The sequence below is a fragment of the Drosophila persimilis genome, unplaced genomic scaffold (assembly GCF_003286085.1).
Source record: "Drosophila persimilis strain 14011-0111.01,24,50 unplaced genomic scaffold, DperRS2 tig00000000-arrow-pilon, whole genome shotgun sequence".
NCBI lineage: Eukaryota > Metazoa > Arthropoda > Insecta > Diptera > Drosophilidae > Drosophila > Drosophila persimilis.
The window spans coordinates 4,317,319-4,329,988 of NW_020825288.1; the positions used below are offsets into that span (position 1 = coordinate 4,317,319).

Sequence of the window (12,670 nt, forward strand, 5' to 3'; positions counted from 1 at the left end):
GATAGACTCTGGAACCGAACACTTAGATACTCTTGAAAGACCATTCTATCATCTATGGTGGATATATGATACAACAGGGATAGGCATCGCAAATTGCTTTTTGGAATGATTTCGTGGATGATACATATCAATTCTCTAACTAAATATCCTTTTGGATATGAATATCCTCTTGTTCTCCGATCTAGGGCTTCCCAATTTCTAACCATGAAAAATCTGGAGACAATTTCCATGGAAACACATCTAGATATTGCTCGAGGGCACATATTTTTTATATGATTAAGAGTCCTTAGGTGAAAATCAATGTAACCACCTTGAAGGGTATTAAAAAACAACAGCAACAGAGTGTGGCAGAAGTACTTTAAAGTATAAAAGGATGCAAGGGAGTTGCAAGTGGCAGGAACGAATGCGGGAGTTGCAAGCTGCGCTCTCAGAGCAAGACAAAGTAAAGTTATTTGCGGTTCATTATTCACTTTTGGATTTTATTTCCTTGCGGTGAGGCACGATCGAAGACAGTGATGGACAGCAGATTGAAGTCCGTTCGAGACACGTTCATCTGCCGTCCCGAAACCACGTTTGCCTGCAAACTGCATGCAAAATGACCCGACAATGGTTGGGCGGGGGGAGGGGCAGGGGTTGTGGTGGCAAGGTGGCGGTGGAACTGTCTGGCGTTAGGACGACGTTTAAATTGGGAACTTTTGGTTGGCTGCACCCGAAGCAGCGTTTGAGGAGCAGAGCGCATTTTTGCTCTTTGCTTATTCATCTTGCAAGTTGAAAAATAAATTAATAATGCGTTCTTGCCACCGAGCGAACGGCAGCTGCAACCGCACAACGGGGCGACAGAGATGGAGCATCCCCAAACGAAGAAAAAGAGTGAAGGGAGGAGGGGACACTGTCAGGGACTTGGAATATTTCGTGCTGAGCTTTTTTGCGCGCACTTTCTATATCTATCAGATATATAGTATATGTATATACCTATATATACCATGTTGGGAGGGACAGAGACCCTCCTTGGGTCCATGACCATTTCCATTTCCATCTGCTTCTGCTTCTCCTTCTGCTTCTGCTTCTCCTTCTGCTTTTGCTTCAACTTTTGCTGTGTGTCTCCCCTTCTTTTGCTGACACCCTGGCCCTAAAATTTAATTGCATCTTTTTCAACAATTCTAGCACGAAATGAAAATTCATGCAAACGTTGCTAGATAAAAACTGAGGCGCCCCCCGTGCCCATCCTTCGGAATGGCACAAAGGACGAGAGGACGAGAGAATGGCCAGAGGAATTTAAGCTTTCAGTTTAGTTCAGTCAAGATATGAATACTAATAGCCACTGGAATGTTTGAGTAGCCAAAGGACATTGCACTGCCACAGTCAGTGGCACAGGGGCAGAGCAGGAGCCCCGAACTCGAACAGATCCCAAGACGCTTCATCGTCTGTTCCCCACTGGCCAGCCACTGGCCCCTCTGCTCACCCCTCTGGCTATGGCTATGGCTCTGGCAATGTCATTACTCTTATTTGATTCCGTGGACATTCGCATAAATGTCAGATTGAGTTTTATGCACAGGCAAAAGTTGAGTCCTTGAAAATGCACTGCCGGGGCATTTAAATGCAAAAGCCCGTGAATGTTGAAGCGGGGGGTGGCTGGATCCGAGATTCGAGGGAGCGTCCCTTCTTGCCACACAAAAACGAAGCGAAGAAAAGCAATTAGCGAAATTAATTGCTCAAGTTTCGCTTTGAAATATTCATCCGTGAGATTAATTCGCCGGCCGACAAAGCTCCGTCATCGAGCTGGGAATCCCATCCCTCCTCCACCTCCTGTGGCACCAATTGTGGATTGTCAATTGAATGGCTTTGCGGTTGGTACTTGGACTGTGGCTGGGACGGGGACGGGGACGGGGACGGGGACTGGAAATCTCACTTGGACTTGCTGATTGACTTGGCTCTGTTGCACGCGATTGAATTTGCAATTGCTCGGAGAATGGGGCATAGATATCATTTTTTTTTTTTTTGGTTTGGTTTTTGGTCTTGACTTACCGCTCTCCAAGTGCTGCAGTTGCAACAGAGCGATGGCTGCCACGGCCAGGAGCAGTGTGTGGGGCAGGCTCCTCTGGTGGATATGGTGTCTTTGTGGGCTAATTGTTCGCGTTATCCTCGCCATTTTGTTGCTGCTTTTGCTGGAATGGAATGTATTTGCAATGGCGCCTCCTTTGTTGCTGTTGTTGCTGCTGCTGCTGCTTCTACTGTTGCTGCCACAAGGCTTAGTCAGGTGCATTGAATTAATTATTTCATTGCTGCACACGATTTTGCACGGCCGCAGATTGTGTTGCAAGAATGGACTCCTTCTTGGCCACCTGGCCCGCTGCTACCTCGTTCTCGTTTTGTTGCTACCGCGTGGCCTATACTTTTCCTTCTTGTGCAACAACTTATTCTTCTGCTTGTGCTTGTGCTTGTGCTTCTGGCCAACTTCTTCGACTGCAGCACTTACGGTATTTTAATTATTCAAAATAGGTTTATAGCACAGCAGCAGGACCTGGTCCTTGGTCCTTGGTCCTTGGTCCCTGGATCGTCCCGGGTTCGGCTACGGGTATGCTACGGGGTATACGGGGGGAGGCCTGCTCCGATTTAATTGCTTGTTTTGCTGCAATGTATTTTCCTGGGGCGTTGCAAATTTATAGCTGCAAAATACAAGGAAAACGATATGCGTTAGTTTTCTACATGACCACAACGAGAGAGAGGGAGAGGGAGAGCGAAGGAGAGAGTCCTGTGCGGTGTGTGCATCTGTGTGTGTGTGTGTGTGTGTATGTATCTGTGTGTAATGCAGCAGCTAAGCCGCTATGCCCAAATACATAATTCCTATGCAAATAAGCGTGGCCCAGCACCGAAATTTATGTGCGCACAGCGTTTTGCATATCTGCACACAGAATATAGCCCGCTACCAAAAAGAAAAACAGGGAGATATAAACACACACGTACGTACATATATATACATATATCCATTTATATATACAGATATACGGATTCTTCTCTACGGCGTTTTTCCACAGGCAAATAAAACTCAAGCAGAGCGTAAAAAAATATAAACGACAGCCAGAGAGGCATGAAAAACTGGTCACAAAAACGAGGAACGAGCAAATGCCAGGACGCAGGACAAGCTGCCAAATTAACAGAAATTTGGATGGTAGCCCGAACTTTTAGTTCGGATTCCCAGGATAGTGCATATTCCCTTCACGTTCCCCCGTCCCCGTCCCCATCCGCGTGACTCCCCGACCCACCCAGTGACATCAAGCCAACTGAAATAATCCCGCAAAATATTGTGTGCGCATTTTGGATTTGTTGGCTTTGATTTGGCGCGGTTTTTGCCGCTATTTTCTCCGCCATTTTTTATTGCAATTTCTCTATTTAACATGTTTTGGCAGTGCCATAGCGCCGCATTCATGGGTATCCACAGAATGGGGCACATTGCCCACAATGAGCGGCCCTATGGCTGGCGCTGGCGCTGCCAATACTGCGACCATAAACAATTCTATTAAAATAAATGTAGCATATTTATAAGGAACCGCACAAAGTGAAAGCCACAGCAAAGGCAGACTTAAATGCTACATAAATCGACTCCAATTTGTATTCCTTTAAGATATAGGTAGAAAGGAGCTCAAAAACGAAAGCCGATGATAAAGTCTGGGGCTGAGCGAAGCAACAAATTCTGATGTAAGGAAACAACAAAAAAAATGTAGAAAGGAAGTTGATGAAGAGAGCGTTCTGTCAGAGAGCTGAGAGCAAAGAAAAAAAGGAAAGGAAATATGATTGATTTTGTGTATTCTGGATGGAGTCTTACCGAATGGGGGTTGACCACTCGGCCATCAGGGTAAGGCAGGAAATACGCAAAAATACACAAGGATATTACTTACGCATAGGAATAAACGAATAAACGCAGGACTCCAGGACCCTGCACACCAAGAAAACCCCAAATGAAAATCGAAAACCAAGCCACACTAAACAACAAAAAGGAAAATGAGATTTTATTTTGAATAGTCGAAGCTTTGTATACCCTTAAGGAACAGATGGATTCAGTGCCCAGTGACAGGGTCCTGATCAATGTTTGGTGTAAATTACGCAGAAAGGAAGCATAAAATATGTCTAATTTATGCATTCAAATCTAGAAAAGTTTTCTTCGATTGTCCTCAAGAATACCTATCGAATACCCTCCTCCAATACATTAAAATAATACACCCCAAATCCTCGTATGCTCTTTTAGGGTATCAAAACCACACACACACACACATAACACACAGGCACACATAACACACACACACACATGCAGCACAGGAATGGCACAGAGAGGGATAGAGACAGAGGAAGCAAAACATGCGTATGGGGAAAATTTGTGTATTTGCCATAAAATAATTTATCAATTGGAAAATTCTAGACAGGCATGAAAGGAGTGAACCAACCGCACACCCTGCCGACAGACAGGATAAAGGGTGAGGGGAAGACTCTCAGGAATGCGAGAGGAAACGTTCGAGGGAAAAATGGCCAAGTATTTTGCTATCGTCTCTCTGCCATCTCTTGCCCAGTCCCCATCCCTCTCTTCCGTTTTCTGTGTATTTGAGGGTAAAATTATGACAGGAGGAAATAAAAAAGCATAAATTTATTACTGAGCCGAGGACGAGAACGAGGACGAGAACGAGGACGAGAACGAGGACTACGATGACTACTAAAACTTGGCCACAGGCCCGTGGGGAGCACTGCAGGGCAAAGTACGAGTAAAGTAAAGATCATAAATAATCGAAAGGGCGACAATATTGGCGCAGGACAATGGCAATGAGAGGGGGGAAGGGGGGCTGCAATGACGTTTTGTGGAGCATATAAATATCATTTCATTCGATTCGCTTCGCTTTTGGTCAGGCGAACGAGACGGAGAGAGAGAGAGAGGGGGGGTAAGGACCAACCGAGGTGGTGGCACACGCAAGACAGAATAATTGTACAGAAATTTGCTGTAACAAGGATATCAAATTTGCGCACGGAGATGCCACCAGCAGCAACAGCAGTAGGAGTTCGGAATAAAAAGGATAACGAGCACAATAAAAGAAATGAAACCGTAGACCTCACCGCCCGAAAAAAAAAAAAAACCCGGTTACTAATTGGACAAAGCTGCCGAAAAATGAAAGCCGAGATCAGAACAGAGCAGGGGAGAGGGACAGCAGAGGAGCGCAGGAGAGGAGCGCAGGACATACGCGCCTCAACCGCCGTGTGTGACGACCCAAAAGCCAAATCTGTATCTCTGTATCTTTCTCTCTGTATCTGTATATCTCTCTGTATCTTCGTGCTATTCAAATGCACCCGAAAAAACAAAAGGAACGAAATAAAAGAGATTGGCTTAGTTAGGTCTAATTTCACTGGCAGACAAAGTGCTTAAAAAATAATTACACGCTGGCAATCGGCAAGTTTCACTGCTTCTGTCGTTCTACGGGAAACAGGAAGGGCTGTACACGCGACGTGGCCCCCGCGTTCCGGTGCCTGCCTGCGACTGCCCTTCTGGGCCATGTCTACGACTCGTTAACAATTGACCGCTGCTCCAGGAGCCGTGGCTAGTGGCTAGTGGCTAGTGGCTAGTGGCCGTGCGCGTCAAATTCAATTTAGTTGCTCGGGCTCTCGGCTGCCGGCTCTCTGCTTGCTGCTCTGAAATGTCGTGGCCGCAAATTCACCAACTTACAAGTAATTAGGCAGCTCAACTGCATCTGACCACGCCCACGGCCAACAAGGCGCACACACACACACACAGATACATTGAGAGAACACTAAGGACACGCGTCGTCAGCTGCTTTGCGTGGACCCATCGTTGGGACCATCGTTTGCTTGATTGTCATTCTCGTTGTTGGCTAATTGCACAATGTGCAGCCGGCAGAGGCATCCGCAGGACGAAGGACAAAGGGGAGGAGCCTTTCTTTGGCCGCCGCCACCGCCACCGCCACCCCCACTGCCCACTGCCCTCTGTCGCCTTTTTACGTGTTTGACATGCACTTCAGCCTGGGTAATTACCAATTTGCGGCGCCAATTTGGCTGCCCATATCCGACACACCAAGCGCCAAGCCAAAGCCAAAGCCAAAGTCAAGTCAAGTCATTCCCAAGCCCAGCAAAATTTAATTAGTTTGCCATCCAAATGCTGTCCGTGAGAGTATCCGTGTGAGCCGGGGTATCTGTGTGTGCGTCAATGTTTGCGCAAGTGTCAGTGCGATTTGGAAATGGAAAATGACACTCTTGAAGCAAGCAGAACAAAAGCAATCAAGCAAGAAAGGATATCATTGAGAGTCGCAGCTTTAGATACTCTCTATGGCTTCTGTATGATGACCTCGAGGGTTGGCAAATTGTAGTACCCTTTCGTTTAGGGTATCAAAGCATAGAAAGATAAACCGCAGGCCGCAGGCGCCGAACAATTATGAACAATCGCAATCGCAGCTATCCCTTTGACCCTTTTGTAATCTCTTTAATGGCTGGACATGAACGTTGGACAACGGACGGATGAGCAACAGGAAATGGAACAGAAATAAAATCGTTCCGGGCAATTTTAATTTACTTCGAGTGCCCGCCAATTAATTTAATTTAAGCCTCTTTCGCACAAGCCATGATTACACTTTGACACTTTGACAACAGAACGTAACGTACTACCAGCACGATGGCAGCAGAATTACCCTCAGGACCCTCAAGGACCCACAGGGTTAAACGATTGTTCCACGACCCAATCGGGGGGCCAAAGGTTGGCCTGGCAATCGATTTCCTTAGCCAACGCTTAAACTCAACTTTAATTAAAGCAATTTCAACTCAACTTGTCCCCAAGCCGAAAGACAGAGACATCGACATCCAAATGTCGATGCACTTGCTCTGCGAATTATGCAGAATTTTTGCAGGAACAAACTCCTCTAGACTCCTGGCACCACAGATAGTCGAGGCTCTGAGAGGATAAGCACTGCACACACACACGCAGGAAGAGGCCCTTAGAGCAGCACTTGCAGCAGCAGCTGTATTCGATTTCAAGGACACTCGATGGGGCAGCTGCCTCATCCGATGCTACTGCTGGTGCTGCTGGTGGTGGTGGTGGTGGTGGTGGTGGCCCGGAAGGGCTCTTCACAGTTTATAGCTCCAAGTGGCAGTTGTGTTGGCAAGTGCAAGTGGAAATTCTCGAGCGTACTCTCCACTCTTCAACTGATTACGGTTTGTTTTCCATGCAAGCAACACTCTCCACTCCCCTCCTCTCCCCACCCCAAGGGATCGACTCGTCAAGCAGCAAAAGCGCCAAAATGATAAAGTTGACACTCGGGACTTTTTAATTGGAGGCACATTTTGGGCAGTTAATGAAAATTTGATTAAATATCTAATTGATTGGCGCTCATTCGATTTAGGGTTTAGGATTGTAGGAGAGGTATGGCGCTTTTTAATTTGATTAAAGTCGGAAGACGCTTGGCAAATATTTAACGCTAATTAAACTCGACAACTAACAGAAGCCATTCAATGGACATGCCAAGGACTAATTAAGATTTTGTCAATTACTTATGGCACAAGTGCCACGCCCCAATGGGGCAGAGGGAGAGGGCGCGACGAGTGGAGAGTCAGCGAAAGAGATAGAGAGGAAGAGGTACGGGGGGGTAGGGAGAGCCCTGACGCAACAAACTGCACGCTTCACTGTTTGTCCGTACAGGGATCCTGTCTGCCTGCTGCTGCTGTCCCTGTGTGTCCTGTGCAATCATTAAAATTAATTTATTGGTTTCATTAACTCGACTGCCGCCGGGTCTTTAGCAGCTAGGAGCACATTAGGCGCTTCCACGCCCGCTAAAGCTGCAATTTCTTGCCTTCATCCTTCGGGCTTTCTCTCTCTCTCTCTCTGTCCGGTTTTCCGTCCTTCCTTTTTTTTTGCTTTTGCCTTCATTCATTCTTTTTCTCTTTTTTGTCCAAAGTCGAAGCCAAATGACACTCTGACGACATTTTGTTTCATTTTGTGTGGCAACCAAGCCAAAATCCGTTGAAAGCATAAGCCAGAAAACACAGGGGCAGCCGCAGGAGCAGGAGCAGCAGGAGCAGCGACAGCAGCAGGCCAGGATTGAGCGGAGGAAATGGTTCGCTGGCTGCCACCCCGAAGTCCCCCCGAAGACCACCCCGAAGTCCACGGACGTCAAAGCCTTTCCGCTTGGCTGACCAACAATGAAAATATAATGTCGTCGTTGTAGCCAGGGACCCTTCTCTAACAAAAGGAGGGCCCGCAAGAATGGCGCTAAATGAAAATGAACTAGAAATAATCATCATTAGGCACGAGCCACCTTTATGAACTTTAGCAACAAGTACGCACTCGAAGACCCTGGCGTTAGGGCTTCGATTTCAGCTCGAAAGTTTTGAGTCCTCACACATCCCTTCATTCAAAAGTTTCGGGCTGCAGAGTTTATTTGGATTCCTTGCTGACGAATTGAATTATTTTCCGAAGAAAAAGTTGACCGAATATGAGTGCTTAAAAGAATACTTTCTGCAAGTAGATGGTGGGTGATTCACACATGTACTATGTACAGCCCAGCCCGTACCTGTTTTATGTCTAATCCCCCTGGTTCGAGGGTGATTCGAGCGGAGTCCGGAGTCCGCCCGCTTGATGCATTGCACTTTGGCGTGTGCCTGACGCCGCGGGCGAGCTGCGAATGCCGCAGTGCATTTGGCAAATAAGAAAAATTGCATAAATTTCATTAAACTGGAAATGTCAGGCAACTGTCGTGCACCCACACTCCCTCTCTCTCTGTGTATGTGTGCGGGTGTATAGGGTTTTCCATCAGCGATGACGCTGTCTGCGGCACAGGGACCAGACCAGACCAGTCCCCACCCCTGGACCCCATTCGGCGCGGCCTGGCAATATTAAAAATTGTGCACCCAAATCCCCAAAGTAATTTATTAAGATGCCTCATGATGTTTTCTACTTTGTATACCCATTACGAATGGGCTTCAACGTTATGTTGCGGTGATGGAAATGGATGTAACAGCAAGACGGGATCTCATAAAGCATACAGATTGGTGATACGAGTGCTCTGCATTTCTGTGTACATATATAGGCACCTAATATCTAGGCAAGATCAAGAAAATACCCTGTTCATATTTAGAAATAGATGTACGAATATAATCGATCAATTCACCAGACAAATAAAGGATGGCTATTATATTTGTCTCTCTTACTTCCATCTAATTCCATATCCTCATGGCCTCCACTGATTACCGGGTATCCTATTGTCGTTTCATACGAGTTCAACATTCTCGTGCAATTTTTTTTATTATTTACGCGCCGTTGACTTCACGCCATTAAAATACACGGCACAGGCCAACAGCACAGCAGAACCCATTTTATATGCAAAAGTTGTATGTCGAGCAACAGCTACAGCGTGACACTGTTCCAGGCTGCCTCATTGGGTGGCGACTAGAGTCGAGGGTCGGTCTTTGTTTAGAGGCGACTACTAATGCCAATGCAGGCGGCGGCGTCTTGAGACAGAGAGGAAGGGAAATAGAGAGAGAGACACTGAGAAGAAATGGTTAGACCCACGAGTCAAGTGCTCGACTAATGCATCTGCAGAGCAGAGCAGAAAAGAGCACAGCCAAAGGCATCCATCGTTAGCTTTTTGACATTTATATGAGTTTCTGGCTTGGCCTTAGCCATTTTCGGCTTTGATTGCAATTCGCAGTTTTTGTGGCAAGGAAAATTGTCATAAATTACTTTGCATGGCTTGTGCGGGTGTGTATGTGTGTGTGTGTGTATCTGAAAATCGTAAATCAAATTCCAAAGAAAGACAGAGAGAGAGAGAGGGAGAGGGAAGGCCAGAGCGAGCACAACGTCTTTGCCACACTGCGTATGTGTGATATTTCATAAAGCGTGTCATGAATTCTAATTACCTTTTTGGTCCAACGAGCAATTGCCATTTCTTCGTTTCGGCTTTCATAAATTTCATTTTTAAATTGCTTTTCAAACTTTTTTGTGCATAGAAAAGCATTGCAGAGCATCAAATAATAACAATTGTGTAAAAAATTAGCAGATAATTTGAATAATTAAATTTCAACGGAATTCATAACTAACATGATAGCCATGTAAATTTAATGCCAAATATATACTCGTAGTGTTCACAAATATACAGTAATAAAAAATAATAATAATAATAGTAATAGTAATTTTCCTCTTTTATTGAATATTTAAACGCTTCCTTTGTTGCAATGTTGCTGCTCTTTGGCCATGGATAGTAGATGGTTTCGGGGCACGGTACTGGGACTGCCATTCATTCGGGCTGCGATTCATTTATGCATTTCCATGTTAACGTCATAATCTGCGTTATGCAGTTTAGCGTATCAATTACCGCATCGCAGCAAAAAACTGGCATGTAAAAAAAATATATGTATTTATGGTGGTACATGGCATCCAGCGAAAGAGATGACGAGATAGCCACACACACACACGGACAGACAGACAGACAGACAGACAGACAAAGAGTCGGAGAGTGTGGGAGATGCACTTCAGTCGAGGGTCTCGACTATGGAATACCAGTTAGCCGATTACTCTCCAATGAAGTGGTCTGCTTTCAGATGCTTTTGATCAAGTCAATAACTGGAATCTATTTTTACTTGGAAAAAGGTTTAAACTCTTAAGAATTTCGTTGAATATAAAAAGCATGAAAGGGTATCCTTAGGATTCTTATTATTAAGATGTCTCGGCTGTTTTTTTATCTAGAGCTATATTTGGATCGTTCCTTGGAATCTAGAGCTTAAACTTGTATCTTTCAAAATCTTCAGATTCAGCCACTCTGTGAGCCAACTACTCTCCCCGTTACGTACCGCCATTGCCATCCTTTACTTTCGCCCCACAAAAAATGCTGCAAATCGTTGGATGAAAATAAATTTTACAATTTTTCCCAAACAAAAATAGGAATTTCTTTTGCAGCAATGAATAAAAAATGCAAATCTGCCAAATCAAAAATTGATTTGAATTGCAATGCGGTAAGTACAATTGAACGTTCAACGTAGAGCGTTGGGGGGGCGAGGGGCGAAAGGCGAATGGGTGAATAATTCAAAGTGGGCAATGGTCATGGCCATGATGACATGAAAAATTCATTAAACGCGTCCTAGCCACAAAAAGGGCCAGCCACAATGGGTGCGGCGGTGGTGCACTGTGGATGTGCCCGTAAATTGCAAAACGAGGCATTGATGAATGGCACTGAGCAAATCGCAGTGGAATTAGAAATCTCGAATTGCCAAAAAATACTCCTGCCATTCGACCCAACCGTATTCGACTGTTGATATTTTCCCTAAAATTCTAGAGAAATCCCGGCGACGAGCATTCATTAACAGTCTGCGGTTGTGCCACAGACGAGTGCAGCAGCATGCCACATGAAGTCGCACAAATATTTGCACCGCTTGTCGTTCGCTCCACGGCCGGCGGGGGCTTAGTTAATAAATTAGTAAAAATTGTTGCTAGTGACAATGTTGTTGGTCGAACTCTTGTCACGCGACAGGCGCGACAATGGCTATGATAATAGAATTTTTGCCGCATTTTTGGACATGAGCGACAGCTGCAATAACAATAATAATAATAACAGCAGCAGCAGCAAAGGCAACAGCAACATCTGCATCAGCATCAAGAAAAACTAAAAACATGAACAAAAATATGATTATCAAGACCAACATTTCGAATACCCTTACACGAATTATTGATTTTTTTTGTCCTGTTCCTCAGGAATATATAAATATATACACAGTACTATGCATATGTATAGTTGGCAATCTTCTTTAGGAAATCAGGGTACCCTCTGCAGAAGGGTATATCATGTTAGACAAGCACCGACATGGGCAAAGTGTTTGTAAAATATGCCAAAAACTCGAATTGCCTGGTTGTTGGGTTGCTGGGTTGCTGGGCGCCCACATGGATCCATCGTGCCTCTCCAAATGCCATTACACCGCCCCAACCAACCTGTGGGAGGATTCTAAATATTTTCCAACAAGCACAACCCCAATGCAGGTCCACACATCGCGATGTGTACGTCTGTATAACATATATGGGACCCAATATGAAGCATGTTTGTAGACCGGGGACCGGCCGATGCGATGCGATGCGATGCGACGCACGCCATTGTTGAGGCCGCCGTCGCTTTTGACGTTGCAATAAATTTCCACGTTTATTTATTATTGCGCCGCACGTCACTGATAATTAAAAATAAATCAATTTTTAATGGCCGCCCGCTTCCTCGCTCGAAACGTAGGCTCATAACGCGGTTCTTTTGGATGAGTGGTCATGTTACCGGCGCGGCGCGGCGCGGCTCGGCGTGTGGGTTTCGGTTTTTGGCACAAAAGCAATTAGCACACGTTTAGAATGGGGAAAAGTTTAATAAGGTTTTGCCGAAAGGTAAATCAATGCATGTGCTATAGGGATTTGGTGGAATGCGAGGCACGTAAAGTGCTGCTGAAGGTTGCTGTTGCTACGTGAAAAGCGGCTGGCAGACACGCTTTTAAGCAAATCAGTTTATGTTTCCGAGACAATACTTCATCAGTCAGTGCCTTATGCACACACACATGACGTGCCCCAAATGGCCAACAATAAGCCTCAACTTGGCTAAGCACAATGCAGGAGTAAGAGTGAAAAAAAAACATAGACAAAATTGTGCGAAGCAGAAAAATGTTTATG

At 45.4% G+C, this 12,670-nt stretch overlaps 1 protein-coding gene across 1 annotated transcript in view; it reads right to left on the bottom strand.

Moving 5' to 3' along the window:
* The window catches only part of LOC6594930 (opioid-binding protein/cell adhesion molecule), a 116,589-nt gene that overhangs the window by 64,956 nt on the left and 38,963 nt on the right, over positions 1–12,670 (bottom strand). The window contains exon 2 of the mRNA XM_002019991.2: positions 2,026–2,666. Within this exon, the coding sequence (XP_002020027.2) occupies positions 2,026–2,263 (238 nt within the window). The 5' untranslated portion in view covers positions 2,264–2,666. The remainder of the gene's footprint in view (positions 1–2,025; positions 2,667–12,670) is intronic.